Here is a 21,666-nt window from a genome sequence, read left to right as displayed (position 1 = left end):
ACATGAACATGAATTAACCTCTTTGTTAATATTTTTTTACTGATGCGTTTAGTTCTTATGTATTGTGGTAAAAAAAAATAAAATCTAATCAATTAAGAATCACCTTAAATATGATTTGTATAATAACAATTATAAAAGTTAGCAATTTCATCGTACATGATTTTTTATAATTGTATGCTAGTGTAAAAAATTCATATTGTCAGTGCATTTTAATTTTTAAGATTAAATTTAAAAAATTAATTCATATTTAAAAACTTATTCTTTTTTCCCTTACCTCTAAAAGAACACAAGTTTAGTTTTGTTGCATAAGATCAAGAACTCAATTCCAAGTGACACCCCTTCATAATAATCAAGAGACAATTTTCATTTTGTTCAAATTGAAGTATTTCTAAACTAATAAACAAAACGAAATATTTTTTTTAAGACACTCAACATTGTATAAAATGCTTTTTTGTAAATAGATCATCATTACAAGCTTGTGCCTACACTACAACAATTTCTCTTTGGGCAGGGACAATAACTGCAGAAACTAACTCGAGCTCTTGAGACTTGTCATTGCATCGTACAAAACCTGAATCCAAAGTATCCTTCCCAGGTAGCAACTGCTGAGTGTCACCATATAAGAACTACTGCCATGAGACTTTATCTGGATCCTTTTTCTTTATCTGCTTTTCCAAATGAACTTAAAAGTATCTATCTAACCCAAAACCATTAAAATCATAAACAATGGGCCAGGTAAATTAATAAATTAGGATCCAATATGAACAGCAGTTAACGAATAGGATGATATTGGGCTGATATTCTCTTTGGAGGCAATTTGCGCAGGATGTAGAGGACTAAAGCTGAAGGTAGGACCTCAACCAACTGTTTTTTGAAAAGTAAAAAGTAAATTCCAAATGTCGAGAAAGTGAGAAATCAAACTTCAAGTGGCAATCAACAAAAAGGAATACTCAGCATACCATGTAATAGATCAAGTCCAAAATAGGATGGTACAAAACATCAAGAGATGCATCTGAATCAAATGCAGACAGAAAACCCTGCACGCACATCAAAAGTGTGATTAAGAAAAAAGTTATTCTGCTTGAAGAACACTACCATACAACTCATTATTTAACATTAACTCTACAGCTTTAGTTCTCACATCGAAGACTTAAAATCTCTGCCTTGCTTTTTCCCTAAAACTCATCTCCACATGGGACATACTTTGCATTTGATCACCCACTTATCATGCTGACCACTAAAGAGTTCTAAGTGCTCTTTCGATTTCCATCTTCTCCCTCTTACTTCTTTTCAAACTAAAATTGTTTGAGCATGTCTAACAGTATTGCACTCGAAACCCATATTATAAGATTCTCATATCCAACTACACTTTCTGATTAACTACATTATACACATGTTCATTTTTTATTATCAAAAGAAAAAATTACATTTCCATGAATTATACAACAAAAAGGTTTTAGTAATAGGAAGAAAGTAAACAAAATAAGATCACAGTAAACTTATGTTTAAATGTACTATAACTAAGGAGAAACCCAAATATGACACGGAATATATAAAATGTCTACTGCTGCACTAAGAGTTAGTAGACATGTTCACATTCTTTTGCATGTCTGCTGACAGTAACATCTCTTATTTATGTTGTAAGCAGAGGGAAGAAGACTCATATTAATGAAGTGTAATATGAAGTAACACGATAACACATGACAATGCGCAGAAGACAAGCAGACAAAAATTAAAATTCTACATGATATATTTACATAGACAAGCTTATGAAAATGTTTAATTGAGCATTAAAAAAGATAAATATGATAATAAAGGCAGAAGTTACCATAACGCATCTTATGAGAAAACAGGTGAAACAGATGGCTGTGACCGATCCGACCTGCAATACCCAGCCCGTGTTACATAAATACAAGTAGTATTCATATGAACAATTATTTTTCAATTTCATCTTGTTATATTTTGGAATATAACAGAAGAAAGCCAGTGCGGGTTCTTCTCAGTTCATAAAATGATGACAACTATTTCTAATTCTAAGGGTACACACAGAACTTAACCTTATTGTTTAAAATGTGTACTGTTATAGACCATTGACTATAGATTTGTAATATATAAATAAAAATGTCTATGCCTAAAATGGAAAGTATATTGATTTGTTGTGATTTAAAAATAGGAAAATAAACAAGCTAGTTAAAACTGATTACATCTTTGGCACAAATAATTGCATGAAAATACAATGCACAACATGCTCTTTTCCATCATTTGCTAGAAGTTTTAGCAGTGGAGCACAATTTGAATTTTATAGAGGAAAAGCAAGGCATGAGATAGAGAAATCAATAAAGGAGGTACAAGAGTTCACATGGTTCATCCTTTAAACAAGACCATGAACGAAGGTAACAAAAGAACTCTTCATGACACAAAATTTTAGACAATGATCTCATTATCCAAAGCCAACACCCTGTACATCCAAACACTTGAGAACATTTAACAGCTCCGTTTCATTACTGGTTTTAGCTGTTGCAAGTTCAAGAAAATCCTTTTTCTCCTATAAAAGAAATAAATTAACTAACCGACGTAAACACTCCCATGCCCATTAGAGGAATAGAAATGAAGAGATAACAAAAATAGACAAACATTTACTATTGAAATACCGGCACATGGACCAATTTGGCAATATATTAAATATCAGAGGAGGGGGGGTACCTTTCAGTATTGTAGTGGCACAACATGATTTTCACAAAGGCATACTATCAAATATATACACTTAGGAAAAAAAATGCTTATACCTCATTAAGTTTCTTCCTTCTTCCTTTAGATTCAATTGGGAAGCGTCTCAGCATGAAAAATAATCTAGAAACATTTAACAGTTTCACAGGTAAATCAAAAGGCCAGCCATAACAAACACAAATTACCGGTGAGTGAAAGAAACAGAGACCTCAAAATATTATTTCACAAGACAATAGCAAGTCAAACAAAATGCAGAAGCCTCACCTTCCTCCATATATCAAGAAGCCTAGTGCAGCCATAAATGACACAACTGAAGAAAATGGGGGGAAAAAACATTGTTAATAAATGTCTATGCTTATAGCAATGTATTATTCTAAGGTAGAAAACCCTTTCTGAAGCTCACAGGTGGTTGTGAAACATATTAACATGATCAACCTTTGATTAGAAAGCTAACCTGCAATAAATATCTTTCCAATGAACTGCACGACACTGTTATCATCTATCCAGAGGTATATCCAAATACAAACCTAAATCCAAAGCCTCCCTTTAGTATTATGATTATTGACATCAACTATCAAAGAAATTATTCCTGTTTGTGTTGAAACATATGCTTTGCACAACATGCATCTTGCAAAAAGTAAACAGAAGTAAACCATAACTAAGGCATAAAAATGATTGCCTTTCTAAAAGTCAACAATTATCAAACCAAATAAACTATGGTTGAACATTTGGTTAACAATCAACATGTACAACTCTCCTGGAAATTCATATGCTGGGATATTTCTAGAAACCAAAAGATTGTAAGCTAAAACCGTCTTTCTTTTTTCCCATACTACTTCTATTGACCACTACTATTCTGTTCCAGCAAAGTGGGTGGATGCAGGTGCAGAAATGTTGACAATATAACAGGTTATAAATCGAGAAGCTGCAGTATGATAGTTTCTGACCAAAATCAGGCGACATTAAAAACCAAAATAAAGAGCAGTTTTCCATTTAAAAAACATGGAATATGCAGGCAGGAAAAACAACGATATGTTTCAAAGGCATAAACAGTTCAAGTGAAAGTCCAACCATATTGCAGTTGCAGGGGAGATGCTCGTATCATTATGCTTTGATCGAGTGTATTGGCATGAATAATGGGAACGAAGGAAACACCACCGTACCATAATATATTGTAGATCAGAAAACGAGATAGATACCTGGATAATGTATAAGGCAGCATTTACTGAAATATAAACTATCTTGAGCTTATCAGTTGGTAAACCCCGTGCCTGTTCCGTCAATGGAAAAAGATAAATAAATAATTAGAATTTCCTTGATCATGCGAATACAGATAATTCTTTTTTTTTTTTTTGAGGCAGTTCTATTTCATTCAATAAAAAGAGGTACTAGTTCATAACAGCAAAAATAAATAATTTCAAAAGGATAAAGAGGATTTTGGCTTGCCTGGTGATAAATTTCTGCCCAGAAAAGGACTAGAAGTGTATATGTCGAGAAAAACAGTAGTCCTGGCAGATCTAATAGCACCAAAATCAATGCCTAATCAAACAAGCATAGCCACTCTTTGTCAGCATACCAACTACCAAGCTTCCAATCATTAGTCAAACACGACGGGTACAAAACTAACCTCAGGATGCAAAAGAAAAACTAGCTTGTGCAATCCAAACACCACTGCACGTACTGCAAAATGAAAAAGAAACAAACAAAAGGCGTTAAACACGTAATACAAAAACAAAGATCCTGAAATGAGGAAGAATGGCGACCTCCGTTGACAATGAAGTTCATGAGATGAAAAATCTTCTGCGTGGTCCAACCATACTCAGGCACTCTAACTTCAATCCTTATCAATTGAATCTGCGGGAAATAAGAAGAAGAGTGCATTGGTTAAGCAAATAGAAGAATAGGTAGAAAAAAGAGCATAGGTTTAGAAGGAGGAAACGAACGAGAGCGATGGAGGAGACGAGAGCGTAAGCAGCGCAGAGGAAGTAGAAAACGGCGCTCTGCCATCGCGAGGAGGAGTTGATTTCGTCCCACCACCTTAAGCTGGGGTAGAGAGGCGCAATCTCCATGAGTAGCAGATTTCTCATGTTGCGCTGAAGGGTGAGTAAGAGTGTGAGTGTGTGTGTGTGAGAGAGAGAGAGAGAGAGAGAGAGAGAAGAGAGAGATAATAGGTAGTCTACCTGACAGTCTTCAAGTCGGAGTGTGTGTGGGCCTGTGGTGTGCAGGTTGAGAGATGGAAACAACAACTTTCGCGCGCTCTCTCTCTCTCTCTCTCTCTCGTCTAAACTCTCAACTAAGCTTCTTCAACCTCAGTCGCACTCGCACCTAGCAAGCGTGGTGGTTGTATTGTATTCACCTTCAGGTCATTGCCCCAAAATAAATAATAAATTTAATTCTTTTCAGTGTTCCATAATAAGAGTTGTGTTAATTAAAAAATAATAAGGTTTTAAATTAAATTATTTTAATTTTTATTATAATATTTTTCGTTAAATCATCTGTATCCTTATTAAACAATATTCTTATTTAATTATAAATTTATTAATAATCTCAATAAATCGAATCAATTCAAAAAGAATTTAAAATTTAAATCGATTGTTGAATTTGGTTCATAAATCAAATAAGTTAAACTTAAATTAAATATTAATTTTCGTAAATAAATGAGTTAAAATTGAGTATAATGATTATAAATTAAGTTTTTTTTTTTTTAATAATGTAAAGTAGTTTGAGTTTATATAAATGTTAGTTGTAATAAGTTTTTTTAGAGTCATATTTTATAATTTTGCAAAATTAATAAAATAAATTATATTTTTAATTAAATAATTATTTTATCAAAATTTATTATTGAATTAAAAATTTGAAATATATAAAAAAAAATTTTAAAATGAATCTTAATTTATATGATTCGAGTTAACAATTTGAATCGAATTACTAATAAATTTGAATCCCAATTGATTTTGAAATAAAAAAAAATTAAAATTCATATCAAACTTGAGTTGAGTTATAATTTCAGTCAAATGTTGTCCAACTAAATTAAATTAAATCAATTTAATTTAACTCGACTCATTTTTAACTCTAAAAACAATCATTGATCATTATAAGCAGTGAAATTTTTATTTTTTAATGTAATTGTATTATTAAAATTTGATACTACTTATTAAAATAAAACAATTTTATACCGATTGACCATTGTGTTTATCAATATATTTTGGTTATAAATAAGCTTACTTTGTAAACCAATTTAAAATATTATTATATAGCTTTCATGATAATATTACAAAAGTTAATAAACTTTACATTACTTTATGCGGTTGGTACATAACCTATTTTTAGTAATAAATTATTAATTATTTTTTCTCATTTAATAAATTATTAAATATTTTTAATAATAAATTTAAAAAAATATTTATTATGTTGTGTTATTTATAGAAAATAAATTTATAATGAGGAGTTTTTTATAAAAAAAATATTATGAATTATTTATTTATTATTTTTAAGGAGATTTTTAAAATTTTATTTTTAATAATATTATTGCTAACTATTTAAGATTAAAGAGGTAGCTTAAGACCATGAGTATATACTAGTCTTTTATTATTAATTTTGAGACACCATATGTATATGAAAAATAAATAAATAAATAAATAAAGGGATTGCTTAAGAAAATTTTATTAATTACAAATTATTCTTTGTGTTGAAAAATATGAAAATTAATTATTATTTGTTTATTTTCTTAAGAAAATTGAAAGATTTTAATAAGATTTTGTTCATAATGTTTTTTTAGTAAAAAAAAAGGATATTTATTAAACAATAATTTATATAATTTTTATTGAAAATAATATATTTTTTTGTAACTATAATATTAATGTAAAATATTCAACAATTTTAGTGATGATTAATTTTTGTCAATAAACTATTTGACTAAATAAGATCTTTTCGTCAATCATAAGACTAAAACTTAAAATTTTATTTGAGATAATTGAATTAATATTTACTTAAACTAATAATTTATCGGTAATATATATATTTTTTCCTATACAGTAAATCTTAGAATTTAAATCTTGTATCTATAATATCTATAATATAATATATAAAAATAATACAATCATACACCTCTTTCTTCTCCATTTTTTCTTAGACATTTTTCTCATTCAAGTATACTATAACTTCTAATAATATATTGGTCAAATGATAAAATGAAAAAAAAGTATAAAACAATATATAACTACCTATGTAACGTTGCATATCATAATTTGCAAAACATTCATTCAATATTCTCTCTCTTTTTTCTTCTTCTTATTTATCCACTTCATTTAATAACAGTGTTGAACGCGTCCACTAAAATACAAAATATTTTGACTCTATGTATAAAAATAATCCTAAAGAAGAACTAGGCCTATCTCACTGCCTAAAATGTTTTCTGCTCAAAGAACTTTAGTTGTTAACCATTTTATTTTTTCGTGAGTGAAAAGGATTTATCCACTTAACCGCGCGAAGTTATGTCTTTTGCGATTTCAATGTTAATGGCGTTATGTCTTTTGCGATTTCAATGTTATTGGTTAGTTTGGACGATTAATTTTATAAATTTAAAGAATTTTAAATTTTTAGAATTTGAATTATTCTGATTTTAATTTATATTATTTTAAAAATATTTTATTTAAATAAGTTAATTTAAATTTTTTAAATTTTAAATTGTTAGGTTAAATATGATAATTTGATTCTATTATAGTAAAATTTATTTTAAAATATATTTATATATTGATATTTTTAAATTAATTTTTAAAAAATAAATATTAGTTAATTTTTAAATATTTACTAATTTTAAAATTAATATTAGATAATATTTAATAATTTTAAAAATATTTTTGAATATTCAATAAAAAAAAATATAAAAAAAAATAAGAGATAAGATCAAATATATAAGTAAAATAAGAAAAAAAATATATGAAAAATTTTAAATTCTTATTTTTTTTAGAAGAATTTGAAATTTTACTATTTCAAATAATTTTATAAATGCTTAAATTTCAAATTCTTTATCAATTGTCCATCCAAACAAGGTATTTTACCTTAAAGAATTTGAAATCCTTCAAATAAATGAATTATTTCATTTAAATTATTCATTCAAACACACTACAATGGTGTGTTTGGATGAGGAATTTTACAAATTCAAGGAATTTAAAATTTCTTATATTTGAATTACTTTGATTTCAATTTCTATCATTCTTAAAATATTTTGTTTTAATAAGTCAATTTAAATTTTAAATTGTTAGTTTGGAAATGGTAATTTGATTCCACCATAGTAAAATTAATTTTAAAAATATATTTATATATTGAGATTTTAAATTAAATTTTATAAAAATAAATATTAGCCAATTTTTTAAAATTAATAATTTTAAAAATTAATATTAGATGATATTTAATAATTTGATAAATATTTTTAAATATTCAATAATTAAAAACATGAAGAGATAAGAGATAAGATAAAAATATATAAGTAACCGAGTAAAAAAAATGAGAAATTTGAAATTCTTACTTTTTTTGAGAATTTGAAATTCTACTATTTCAAGAAATTTCACAAAATACTTGAATTTCAAATTCTTTATAAATTCTTCATCCAAACACACTCTAAAAATATTGAATCAATTTATTTTATTAATATATATATATATGAGGAGGGTTCAAACGACACCGGTGTAACTTTTACTAAGTGTTACACCACTCAATAACTTTATACTAATTTTGAATTTTGAAAATCTAACCGTTAGATTGAAAGCTCATATCTCTTAGATTTTATATATCAAATTTTGTTAAATTTGAACAACAACTTAAAGGTAATCAAACTGTTCATATTTTAGTGTATTTTGAAATGAATATATTACGTCAATTTTGTTTTATGAGAATGAAGTATCAAATCATTTTAGATTAATATAAAATTTTGTATATATGATTTAAGAGATATGAACTTTCAATCTAACGGTTGGATTTTTAAAATTCACATTTAATATAAAGTTATTAAGCGGTGTAACACTTCGTAAAAGTTACACCGGTGTCGTTTGAACCCTCCTCTATATATATATATATATATATATATATATATATTATAACATATTTTAATAAAGTATTAAATTTTTAAGTTAATATTTTAATATAATATTTCATTTCCTAATTTAACAATTTTATTTTAATTATACTAAACAAATAAATTTAATTAATATCGTTAGGATAATATATGTTTTATGAAATATTTATTATATAAAAATATTTATTATTTTTTAATATTGTCTTTCATGTTATTTTCCACTCCAAAACTTCTGATTTATTTTAAAACACTTAATACTAGTAACATGTACAAATGCACATGTATATATATTATATATAATTGAAATTTATAATAAATATATAAATAAATATTATCTTTAAATATATAAATTATATTTAAAATTTGTAAATATATATATATATATTAAGTATATAAATTATATTTTAAATTTATAATAAATAATTTATATTATAAATTTTTTTATTTATTGATAATTTATTTTAAAATATTAATATTTAATTAAAAATAATTATGATAATTTAGTTTAGTAAATATATAAATATAGTAAAAACAATATTTTTAACAAATACTATTACTAGCTAACTAATGATTAGACACCTTGGTTGCCATAAATGGTGAGAGATCCAATCCAAGCTTGCATCTCGCATGATGTGAGTTTAACATCCCTTGTTAGTTGTTAGTAGACATATATCCTCAAACAGATCTCATTGTGTCAAAAGTAGAAACTAAAATCTTTGGTAGATTTTTATTGATTCTCAATTTTAATATGTTTTAAATTTTTATTCATAAAATAAACGAGTTTTGATTTTGGTTTATGTAAAAAATATTATTTATTTTTTATCCTTATAAAATTTGTAACATTATTTTTAATCCTTGTAAAATATTTATATATCTTGTAAAATAAATAAATTTTGATTTTTATCTTTTATAAAATTATTTTTTTTATTTTTATCTCTATAAAATCTAAAATATTACTTTCTTTACCACAAACGATAATTTTAAGTTATACACATAATATTTGTTTTAAGGACTTATGAAACTTTTTAAAAGTGTTACATACTAACATAATGGTACTAAAATTGTGAATTAACACATACAACTAATATTTGATGTAAGAAAAAAGATATACCACATCAAGGGAATGAGTAAATTAAAAAGAGAGTTATCGCTTTGAAAAATAAATATCTAATCTATAACATGGTAGTAATAAATAATTTTCATTCTCAATAAATAATTATATAATCATTTTCATTCATATAAATAATTTGAACAAAGAGAGTGTGGCGGTCAAAAATTATAATTTCGCGTCAATAACTAATATTTATAGAACAACCTTTTAAAAAATATTGCTCATCGTTATAGATTTAGATTATATAAAAAACATCAACTTCTACCTCAGCAAGGATCCGTGGCGCAATGGTAGCGCGTCTGACTCCAGATCAGAAGGTTGCGTGTTCGATTCACGTCGGGTTCAATTCCTGTACGGTTCCAACTTGATTTTAATTTTTCCTAAAGTAACCCTTGAATGCAGCATCGATCTACGGCCCAAATCCAATTTGTAATTAATGCATTCACAGATGTCAATTTTTGATTGAATGGACTAATTTTTCGGCATGACTAGCATTTCTCAATTAAATTTAATATCATTAGTGAACAATGTAAAAAAGTAGTATGTGAAATTGAGTTAAGGTTGATTATGTAACAAATATTTACTCATTAGTTATTATTAGGGATGACAAAAATACTCACACTTACGGATATTTGTGGGTAAAATCGCTACGGATAATAAATGAATAGGTTAATTGTGTACTCGCGGATAATGATGACGAATAATTTTTTACTCGTTTATAAACGGGGCGGGGGCGAGGGCGGGTATAATGATATTCATACTCGTGGGTACCCGTTTAGTAATATTTTTAAATATCCTAATTATCATTGTACCACATAATCCTAAAATTATACTCTCTCATTTTATTTCCTTTCCATAGTCGCACAACTCACACATTAGTCATCACAATAAGATTTATGTATTTTAAGTTATTTACTTTCGTTTGGAATTATGATATTGAATTATTGTAACTTCCTGATATGAGACTTTCACTTGTGAGATTGATGTATTTTAAGTTATTAATTATCTTGCATTTTTATTATTATTTTAACAAAATTAACATTAAATACATGTTCAAAATTAACATTAAATTTTTATTTTTAATATTTCAATGACATTAAATATAAACTTAAAATTATTTTTAATATATATTTTTTTAATTTATTAAAAAAATATAAATATTCATAAATATCCATGAGTATTCAAGAAATTCATGAATACCCACTTAATGGATACCCGCACGGATATGGGGTGAGTATAAGGTTAATTTTCATCCCGCGGGGTAGAGACAGGTTTATTATTACCCGCTCTCATGGGACCTCATTGTCATCCCTAATTATTATGTATGAAATTGACCATATTAATAAAAAAATATTTATTTTTTAATATGTTGATGATTTTTGATAAAAGTTAGTTATCTTTTTAATGATAGATATTTGATATAATCATGATTAAAAATGTATTTATTAATTAAATTATGTATTTATTTTTTAGTTATATAATAAAGTTTAATTTATTTTTATTGAGTCTTATAAAAATAAAATGATATAAACATGTTTATCAATAACAATTAATTAAATATAAACTTTTTTCATTCTTTTGGAACTTAAAAAAAAAACTATTTTTTCTTATTATTACATGATTTTTCTTCCTTCTTTTTCAACCAATTTTTTTTATAACTTCGACAAAAATTACATTGCACATATATATATATATATATATATATATATATATATATATATATATATATATATTATCTCTAAGTTTATTAGAATTTAATATGAACTATTTACCTAAATTTGTTTTTAATCTTCAATATCACATTTATTAATAATATAAAAAAAAAAAGTTCTACAACAATTCTCTTCCTTCCAAAAACTTTTTTCCTTCAAAACTCTCTACAAATTTATTTATATAGATGTTATTATAAAAATAAAATAAACTAATATAAGAATTAATCAATTTACTAAAAAATATATAAAATAAATACTAATAACTATTACATTTTGTACACATAAAACTTGTCTTCAATAATTTCCTCCGATATTTATATATTATATCAAAATAAAATATACCAAAATTAAAGGACAGATTTAGATTAAAATATTTTAATAATTAGTAATGATTAATATATCAAAAAAATAGATAAATAAATTAATAATAAAAATAAATAAATAAACAAATATATCAAAAATAATTTGAGCACTAACCAGTTGATCGTAATAATCAATTAATATATCAATCAATAAATAAATAAATTGCTATTGGAAATAAATAAATTAATAAATATATCATAAATAAAAAAATATAAAAATTTGTGTATTCTATTTTTTCTTTAATAATACAATATAATTTTTAATTTATGGAAATATTTATTCAATTTTTAGTATGACAAAATTAAAAGAATGAAAAAGTATTAATATTTGTTATCAATAAAAATTTATAACTAAATGATTACTAATGATTATTTTATATATTTTTAAAATTATTACTAATTACTAATTATTTTCCCTTGATTCTGCATTTTGTCCACTCTATAATTTAATTCTTCATATACGTTATAGTTACTATTTATTTTATTTAATGTTTATATAATATAATTGATAATCGATAACTGATATTTACATAATTACATTTTTATAACTAAACTTAATCTAACAATCATTTCAATTTCTTCAGGTCTTCTATTTGGTCAAACTCAATTATATTATACATATCTGCATTATTTCATCTAATACTACATGTATATTATCATTTTTAACATATTCACATTCCTCCATTTTTCCTTCTTTTAATTTTATGATGATTGTCTCTATTGTCTTTTATTCATGTAAACGAAGGTAAATATTCTTTTATTTTCAAAGTATAATCTTAAAAATTATTTCAGTATTGAGATGTTTAATGAAAAGGTAATTCTAAGTTTTTTTTTGTGAATATTTTTTAAATTGTTATAATAAATATTTATTTTTTTTTAACTATACCTTCATATTAAAATATTTTACTTATAATCAAAAAATTATAATACGAAAAGATTCACGCCTTTATGAAAAAAATTTATTACTAAAATTATATATTTAAATATTTTATATGTAAATTATTATGAACTTATATAACAAAATACTACATGTACTATTTTTAATATGTAAGTAATAGTAAATTTATATCACAAATGAGTATATTTATTGTATTTAATATCATTTTCTTTTAGCATTTGACGAGCAAAATATGTGATCAAATTTGACAAGAGATTTTATTCCCAAAGAAGATTTCGATAAATTATAATTAATTGATGATGAAGAAAGAACTTTGAATGTGACGGAATAATAAGAACTATTTTTTGTTTGTTTGCGATAATGAGATAATTAATTGAAAGTTATTTAAATATGTATTTATTTATTTCATAATATAGTTGTTATTTTTATAAGTAGTCCAACTTTAATCTATTGGAATGGTTTTACCAAAAATTCAATTAGTTTGGTATAGGAAATGACAGGATTTTTTAACTGAAGTTATCATTTGCTATGATCATTTTATTTTTTAAATTAGTTATTGATATAATTAAAAGTTAACAACAAACTGAAAAGAAAATAACAAGTACATTCGAATAATTTTATCCTTAATTTGATATATAAAAAAAAAAATTCACTCTAAAATAGAAGAATTTTTTTTTTGAAAACCTGGTTTGAGATAAGAACGATTATGAAGGGTACACTTATATGTGAAGAAATTAAAGAGAAAATTATTTTAAATAAAATAAACAAATAAAAAAATTACTATATTACTTTAACTATAATTTTATACACACATATAATATAGACATGTTATAACTTATATGATAACTATTATATATATAAAAAAAACTATTATGTTATATCAATTATCAAAATAATTCATTGCACGAATACCTATCGTGCCTATCTAATAATTGCTAAAATTGTCTAGCAGACTTATATGTAATATCTCCTCCTAATACAACATGCATATAATTGTTTTGAAACATAAAATATAAAATATTAACTCAAAAGAAGATATTGTTTGATTATATAATTACTAAAAAGTAATATAGAAATTCAGGTTTTCTCATATATTGTGGTAGAATGCACAAGGTCCCTAGTACGGTCATCATAAATCTTATGGATCAAAACATTGTAGAAACATGATCAGGCTAATACATTATTAATCCTAAAATAAATTTTAAAATAATTTTTTAAAAATTAATAATATTTTTAGTAAAAAATATTTAAAAATAAATCTCGAAAAAATAAATATATTTGTATAATATTTTTTTTATAACCGTATTATTAGTATTAATTCGATAGATACCGGTGAGTCGGTGACTAAGAACATATCAAGTGAATTCAAAGACAATGATACGAACCTTTTTTATGAACTTTATGTCATTCATGTTTTCCTATTTTTTTAAAAGCCAATTTAATATAATTAGGTCTAACGAACAGTTATGCGTGAACCTTTTGCCACTGATGTATTACTATATTTTAAAATTTAATATTAATTTAACATGATTAAGCCCATTACATCTGATTGGATTTGATCAACAGCTGTGCATGAATCTTTGCAATTGATGTATTATCACTATTTTTTAATATTAAATAATAATTGAATAAAATTAAGTTTGCAATTTATGTATTATTACTATTTTTTAATATTAAATATTAATTTAATAAAATTAAGTCCGCTAAATTTGATTAGATTTTTTTATCAACGGATAACAAATAAATAATGGAGGCTAATTAGAATATAATATAAACTTACGTTGCACCACAAAGAAATATACAAATACTTTCCTCTAACACCGAATAATTTCTGAAAATAAAAATCTAACATTTGTCGATCACTATTGAAAAACAACATTTGAAAGCCTAATGTTTATGTCAGAAGGCAATATTTGAAAACAAAGCCTGTGCAATATAGCCATAATTTACCGTGCAACAAGTCCTTGATCGTGCCGATCCATCGTCCCTCTGAAAACTCAACTAGACCGAGTTTGATACTACAACAGATCTCCTAAAGTATTGTGCTCCATATGCTGCAGTAGATGCTACTGTAGTTGAAGCCACCAAATAGCTGCACCATAAAATGGTTCAAGTTCACATTTGGAAATTTGGAAAGACTTGCTAGAAGGGCAACAAAAATTTCTAGCTAGCTTACCTCAAATAAGTAATATATGATTTTGTTTCCGGGGTTCCAAATTCTGGTTGAAGAAGAGCTGCAGCAACTAATACTAATTGGAACACTGTATTCACCTGTTCAAATTTGTATTCCTCCTCAAAAAGTGTGATAGATAAAAGGAAACCACTGAGTGTTTCTCCATCGGTATAATCTACTTCACTAATCTATGACTAGATAGTGATACCGTTTTCATTTTCCATTTTAAAAGCATTTTAGTGAATGTTAGGAACCAGGGTAAAGGTTTTGTAAAGTCAGAAATTGAAGTGATTAATCCTTACCAAAAAAAATGGGGATTAAAAGGGAGGGGGGCGTTTGCTCACCTTTAATTGTGTATGTGTGCGATAGGGGGTTGGGAATGTAATTTGAGATCATTTCAAACTGAGGGTTTCGTGCTTTAGCTGTTGATAAACAACAATCTAATTCCTCTAATTACTTTTATGGACATGCTTATTACATCAATCAATCATCATGTCAAGAAACCAAACTCTTATATCATTGTTATCATTCCATTACCAAAAAAATTAAAAATCAAACAGCAACATTTGGTTTAATTGGAAGGAAAGGTTTGGACTCATTGCACATGTTAAGAAGTCGAGTATTCTTAAATGTTCTGTCTGAACCATAAATATTCATCCAGGAGAGCAACAGGACAAGCAGGTGATACAACTAGTATACATAAGCCAGTCTGCACTTAATGTCCAGCACCATGCACTGTATGATAGATAAACTCAAAAAACCATCAAGCTTACCTTGCTTAGAAAGAGTGGTTCAACCTTTTGGCGGCAGGTCCCATCAAGGTTAAAAAAATCAATCCAGCTTTTCCACTGAGAGAAACACACAACATCAAGGTTTCATCTCGATGACTCCACAATTTCTCAAGCAAAATCGATAAGTTGAAAACTACATTTTGGTACCTTCCAACCCAAGCTATTTGCTCTTACAAATACCGCACCACCAACAAGGAAGACGTCCCGTAACACAACAAGACAAACAAGCCCAGCTTCAAAATGAGAAACCAATATGAATAGTTTTACACAGCATAGATGGGGTACAAATTATATATGTTCTCAAAACATAAATGCAGAATAATGCAACAATATTTGAAGCAAGCAACACATCCTTTCTAGTTTCAGCCACTGAGATCACTAAGCCCGAGCAACATATAATTAAAAGAAAATTGCATTTCTCTAAATCTTGATAATATGAGAAATGCTTAAGGCAATTATTGTTACCAGAAACATACAAAAAAACAGAAATAGCAGAAGTACATACGATGCAGTAGATCTTTATGCACCATGGCAAGAGCAACGCAACCAATAAGAACCTGCATTGACGAGAGAAACAAAATAAGATGAAACAAAAACAGAAACGCAAGGAGAAAAGAGAGTGAAGATATTACCTTGTCAGCAAGGGGATCAAGGTAGGAACCCACCACGGAATCGATCTTCATCTTCCTAGCGACGTATCCATCCAGCTATTAAAAAGCACGTTTAGCAATTAGCATGTGATAGTGAATGTTGAATTAAAAAGCAATAAACATGTGTTTCTGAAACTGACCCAATCAGTGGCACCGGAGATTGCCAAGCCTACCATAGCTGAAGTGTAAAAGTCGTTGGAGATGATCCTGTGTAAAAATAAAAGAAGGAGATAATTAATTGAATGAAAAAAAGGAAAAAGGAGCAAGGAACGTACCATGCGATGAGAGGACCAGAGAGTAATCGGGAGAAGGATATGAAATTGGGGAGATTGACGAAGCTGTGGAAAATGGGAGAGTTGTTGGAATTGGAGGGAAGCGGATCAGGGAAGCGGAGAGGGGGAGTTACGGTGGTGGAGCGAAGCAAATTGAAGGGGTGGAGGACCTTGGGGAAAACGACGGCGTTTCGGTGCAAATAGAGAGGGGTGGCGGACTGAGACAGTTTCCATGGAGGCCAAGTCAGGAAGAGAGGGCCTGGGCCTGGGACTGGGACTGGGCCTGGACCTGGGCCGGGAGACAGGAGTCTGTGGTTGCTGGGTGGGGATCGGAAGAGTCGGTTGTAATTGTTAAGGTGAGGCGCATACCACGGGAATGCGGTGGTTGAGGTGAGGAAGGTTCTGCTTCTGCCTTTGCTTTTCTCTCTCAGTATTGCTTTTAGGAACTTGCGAAATAGAACCATTATCGATCATTGAAACATTTCGGCAACTTTTTGGGTTTTAGAATTAGAAATTTATAATACACGATGTTTTCCTCCTTCAAACATGTCTTTCTTCGGCGTTGAATTTCATTCGCTTTCACGAGCTAGACGGCTACTTGTTTAAACGACTAAGGGAGCAACCAAAACGCACGGTCGTTTAGCATTTTATAAGAGGATAGGTGTTGTCAGTTGTCACGTGTAAGAAATATCTAAAACCTCTTCGGTTTGTGCCCTAGGCCAGAAGCCCATGGGCTTTTTAGGCCTAAGCCCTAAGGTAATCGTGCACTACACTTGTTGCAATCCTTGTCCTATGGTAAGTTACCAAGTGTCCTCGCACTTACTTGGCCATATCCAAGAATAACGCATGCTAAAAGACATACTAGGTTGTGTTTCTGGATGTAATTAGAATAGTTCAAAAATATTTTTACTCTCAAAACAACAATTTTTTCTTTATTCATTTTCTGCTTTGAAATTAATAAATGTGCACTGAATTTTTCAAAAACATTTTCCCAAACTTTTATCTTTGTTGTCTTGGTCAAATGCTGTAAAAGGTTTGTGGTTATATCATGTAAAAAAGATGAAAGAGAGCTTTGAAATTGTAGCTTATCAGATTTAGGTACGACAATCTAACCCGCTCTCGTGAGTACTTGTCCGAATCCATCCCGATTTGAACGGGAAAAACCCGTGTTTATCGGGTTCGGGTTCGGGTTTTCCCCGATTGTCAGGGCGGAGACGAGGTCATCCCCATACCCCGCCCCACTTAATAATATAATTAAAAAATTATTTTTATATATATATAAAGCAAAATTAGAAATATTTATATGTAAAAATTTATATTATTATTTTTTTTAAAATTGTTCATATTTATTTAAAAGAAAAAAAAGAAGAAAAAAAATAGGAGCAGAGCGAGGGCGGGGACGGGAAAATCCAAATTCCGCCGGGAACAGAGATGAAGACCTAAATTTTACCCCAGCGAGTATCGGGAAGAAGGGCAAGCACGGAGACGGTTTAAATTTTCGGTTGCCATGCCTATCTGAGATCCTATCTCGTTTCATTCAATCAGTCCCTGAAAGTTAATAAAATCCTCTTTATTATAAGTAACATGATATATTAAAATAATGATAAAAAAAATTTCGGATCAGGCCTAACATATTGCTACACCATCAGTAAATAATATACACAAGATTTCACCGAAGTTAAATTTAACACACGCAATTAAATCCTTAATTCACCTTTTTGTTTTACTTTCATCTGCACTTTCTGTTTCTATTTTATTTCACTCAAAAGAACCTGATGTCCAAGCCCGAAAATATTAATATTAATGTAGGCATAGTTACAAACATGTTGATAAGTACAAAGGAACTCTTGTGCTTGAACCTTTAGTTCAGAAATACAAAGGGGTCACAGATCTGAACAAGAATAATGACATTCATTTACTATTTGATCCTTAATCCTCTTGACCTCACCATATTTTCTTCCAATGAGCTGTATTGGGTCAAATCTGCTCATGCAAACACTGAATGCACATCTCAAAGCGACAAAAGGCAGGACAGTACCAATACCAAAGGCATTAGAACTTGAAAATGAACCCCATATGAAAAAAAAAAAAAAAATGTTTTTCCCAATCTGACAACACAGTGAAAAATAACATGAACATGCTGCAAGTTTTTGACCACTCAAGATAGAAGCGCAGACTATAATTCACTTAGAGCTGAAAGTTGTTGATATCATCCTTGAGAATTCTGTAGCTGTAACCAGGAATTCTGTTCCACTTATTGCTTTCTACCACTTGAACGACAGAACACATTTTTGAAAGAAACACATTGGTACCTCTTCGCTTCCTCCTCTTCCCTGTCATTAGCAAGACCCAGAAACTAGGCTTGGAAGTGGAAAAACTTCTGCTAGAAACCATGTTCACAAACTGTGGCTGCGCCCTTTGTGAATTTCCTAACTCAAACTTTGAGAAGAATTCAATTTCCTTCCTCACAAGAGATCCAATTGTGCCCCTTGTGCCTATAGCGACTGGAGGAGGAGCAGCCATGCTATATGGTTTTGAATTTGATGGCAGTGGAAAGTGACATTGCTTTTATAATGCATTGAATTTACTGTTAAAATAAATTTATGAAGGAGGCTTCTAGATGAAGATAAGTGTGGTGTGCTCATCATCCTCAATTTAATTTTAAATTTGGTGCTTCTCCTTTTGAAGTTTAGTAGATGGTAGGTAGATAATGACATGCTTTATGAAAAGCATGAACTTCCATGATTGAAACTTTATAAAGTGAACAAGAACATCAAATTATCCCGACGCTTGTTTTCCCGGCATCACACTTTATCCTTTTGACTTCTAATACCTTGCTTCTTATGCACACTAGACAGTGTATAACATTATTGATCATAGTAAGTATGAAATGGACTTTCTGTAATATGTACCCTTGAATTCTTCCGCAATTGCTATATTGACAAAATTATAATTTCTACATACTCCAACTCGATGATTAACTTTCTAGTTTTTATATGATCTGTTAGTCAAATTTTCTCAGGACTCTCCACCTTTTATGCCTTGGCTAAAGGAAAGAAAGAGGTTGATCTTTCATTGTCTTGGTTGTGTGCTTTTTGGGTATGAGGTCCTAGCAACTTGCTGTCTTGCGGATAGTTTCTCTGTTCGAAGATTCTTTTTTTCACGTTAAATTATAGTCGGATTTTCATCGCTTTTATAATAGTAACAATAAATGATTATTCTGTGAAAAAATTATTATGTTAAAAGAATACAATTTTTAATAATTATAATTAATAAATCTTATAACCAATTATGGGAGGTTTTATTTGATAATTTTATCTAGAAGTGAAAAAAAAACATTCTTTTGCTAAAAAATACTTGCTAGTCAATTTCTTCGTCCAATGATTTTTTATTTTTATTTTTTATTTTTTATCTATCAAGAGATTTTATAACAATTCATATATTTCAACCACCTTAATTAAAATCTCCTTTTTCTTTATCCAGCGATTGAAATAACATAATCAGCTGGAAATGCAATAGATATCGATATTCACATTACAGCAAGAAAATTCAACAGCGTGTGTTAAAATAAAAAGTGACAACACAGTAAATCAAAATTAAAGACATCATAATGAAAATTATGTCACTATCTGTGTCTATTACTTATTATATTCCAAAATTTCAAACATTATTTGTGCATGGACTCTTGTAGTCCATAGATATAACTTTTGCGTTGGATAGCCGTTTGTATATATTCATTTTTTTTTCTTCGTACATCTCCTTGATTTCAGCATTAGATTTTGGAAGGAAGAACAGTCAAGATGAGAACAATTTACAAAATTTAGTTTCTTACAAATTATTTACTAATTACTACTAATGGAGGACTAGCAACAAGAAGGAATACAAAGTTATCTGTTGGTAAAGAGTGGATAGGGGATTAAGAAATTTAATCTACAAAATAAAACGAAAATATTTTGAGACGAAAATATGCTTCAGTGAAATGCGAAAACAAGGGGAAAATCTCTGTAATCAAAACATTTAGAAGATCACGGATAGGAAAAATGAAACACAAATCGATAAAATTCTTAAATTTTTAATCAGATTAAATTAAAAATTTCCCTAACTTATCTGATTTAAACCAATCCAATCCAATCAAATTCAGGTTAAATTTAATTCGATAATCAAGTTGATATATATATATATATATATATATATATATATATATATATATATATATATATATATATATCATGGAACGAGGCAAAGATGCGTTGGATTTAAAAGTGTACAATCCAAATATCCAATACATAATTCGACAATACTCGTTTTTTTTTTTTTTTAAGACGGACAATCATCAGATTGCTCTCGTTAAAATCTAATATAATCCAAATATTCAAATTAACTCATATTTTTGGGTTTGTAGATTGAATTTGTTAGATATTTAGGTTAGACTGAATTTGTGATCACCCTTATTAAGAGCAAATATAAAATGATGCTGTCGATAATTGCCATTGAATATTAAGTTTTATCATTAGGAAAGAGATAAACTTAAAGTAAATGTATCTCTAATGCAAATAAGAATATATTTAATTCATCAAAAAAAAATATTTATTCTTAATTTACAGATTAAAATCTTAATGTATTTTTTTTTTGTAACAGTTTATAACTTTTTTTTTTTGTAACAGATGTATTTTAATTAATAGTAGTAAACAAAATATTATTTACTTTTTTAAAATTCATTCATTTTTAAATATTCTTCTGCTTGTTTATCGTTGCACCCAATTGTCATTGTTGAAATTCATTATAACTTGTAATATTACCTCAGCATTAATTGAAAGTACAAAGAAAGCTATAGACATTCTTATCAAATAAAAAAAGACAGCTATTTTTTTTTGGTTAAAAAAACAAAAAACGTAGA

The 21,666-nt window shown here is 27.8% G+C and overlaps 3 protein-coding genes and 1 non-coding gene across 5 annotated transcripts; 1 reads left to right on the top strand and 3 right to left on the bottom strand.

Moving 5' to 3' along the window:
• Positions 1-343: 343 nt before the first annotated feature.
• Positions 344-5,076, bottom strand: TOM1 (tobamovirus multiplication 1). 2 transcript variants are annotated; one of them, XM_020373034.3, is made up of 12 exons: positions 4,908-5,076; positions 4,671-4,820; positions 4,491-4,581; positions 4,355-4,407; positions 4,174-4,266; positions 3,927-3,998; positions 3,182-3,254; positions 2,992-3,037; positions 2,787-2,850; positions 1,829-1,882; positions 960-1,037; positions 344-864 (listed from the first exon to the last, which is right to left on the bottom strand). In XM_020373034.3, the coding sequence occupies exons 2-12, from the start codon at positions 4,812-4,814 to the stop codon at positions 772-774; spliced, it is 861 nt and encodes a 286-aa protein (XP_020228623.1). In that variant the 5' UTR covers positions 4,815-4,820; positions 4,908-5,076; the 3' UTR covers positions 344-771. The 2 variants fall into 2 exon arrangements, with proteins under 2 accessions (XP_020228623.1, XP_020228625.1); XM_020373036.3 differs by lacking the exon at positions 4,671-4,820 and having other exon boundaries at positions 4,908-5,075.
• A 5,108-nt stretch (positions 5,077-10,184) lies between these two features.
• Positions 10,185-10,256, top strand: TRNAW-CCA (transfer RNA tryptophan (anticodon CCA)). The gene has a single exon. It is a non-coding gene; the product is annotated as a tRNA-Trp (tRNA).
• Positions 10,257-14,641: 4,385 nt separating this feature from the next.
• Positions 14,642-17,388, bottom strand: CLS (cardiolipin synthase). Its single transcript, XM_020371454.3, has 8 exons — positions 16,773-17,388; positions 16,638-16,704; positions 16,480-16,554; positions 16,353-16,404; positions 15,995-16,080; positions 15,830-15,904; positions 15,060-15,154; positions 14,642-14,975 (listed from the first exon to the last, which is right to left on the bottom strand). The coding sequence occupies exons 1-8, from the start codon at positions 17,231-17,233 to the stop codon at positions 14,885-14,887; spliced, it is 1,002 nt and encodes a 333-aa protein (XP_020227043.2). The 5' UTR covers positions 17,234-17,388; the 3' UTR covers positions 14,642-14,884.
• A 1,568-nt stretch (positions 17,389-18,956) lies between these two features.
• Positions 18,957-19,292, bottom strand: LOC109809774 (uncharacterized). The gene has a single exon (XM_083074650.1). The coding sequence runs from the start codon at positions 19,290-19,292 to the stop codon at positions 18,957-18,959; it is 336 nt and encodes a 111-aa protein (XP_082930776.1).
• Positions 19,293-21,666: the final 2,374 nt, after the last annotated feature.

This window comes from Cajanus cajan, chromosome 5 (genome assembly GCF_000230855.2).
Source record: "Cajanus cajan strain Asha chromosome 5, NIPB_CcT2T_4, whole genome shotgun sequence".
Taxonomy (NCBI): domain Eukaryota; kingdom Viridiplantae; phylum Streptophyta; class Magnoliopsida; order Fabales; family Fabaceae; genus Cajanus; species Cajanus cajan.
This window is presented reverse-complemented; position numbering and strand designations above follow the sequence as displayed.

Excerpts from the sequence above, each read along its gene's own strand:
- CLS (XM_020371454.3), bottom strand. The coding sequence starts at position 17,233 with ATGGTTCTATTTCGCAAGTTCCTAAAAGCAATACTGAGAGAGAAAAGC. Across the intron at positions 16,705-16,772 it reads TCTGGTCCTCTCATCGCATG|GATCATCTCCAACGACTTTT; the intron begins GTACGTTCCTTG and ends ATTTTTACACAG. Across the intron at positions 16,081-16,352 it reads GCATAAAGATCTACTGCATC|CTGGGCTTGTTTGTCTTGTT; the intron begins GTATGTACTTCT and ends CTCATTTTGAAG.
- LOC109809774 (XM_083074650.1), bottom strand. The coding sequence starts at position 19,292 with ATGGCTGCTCCTCCTCCAGTCGCTATAGGCACAAGGGGCACAATTGGA.
- TOM1 (XM_020373034.3), bottom strand. The coding sequence starts at position 4,814 with ATGAGAAATCTGCTACTCATGGAGATTGCGCCTCTCTACCCCAGCTTA. Across the intron at positions 3,999-4,173 it reads GGGCAGAAATTTATCACCAG|GCACGGGGTTTACCAACTGA; the intron begins GCAAGCCAAAAT and ends TTGACGGAACAG. Across the intron at positions 865-959 it reads TGGACTTGATCTATTACATG|TTGGTTGAGGTCCTACCTTC; the intron begins GTATGCTGAGTA and ends TTCAAAAAACAG.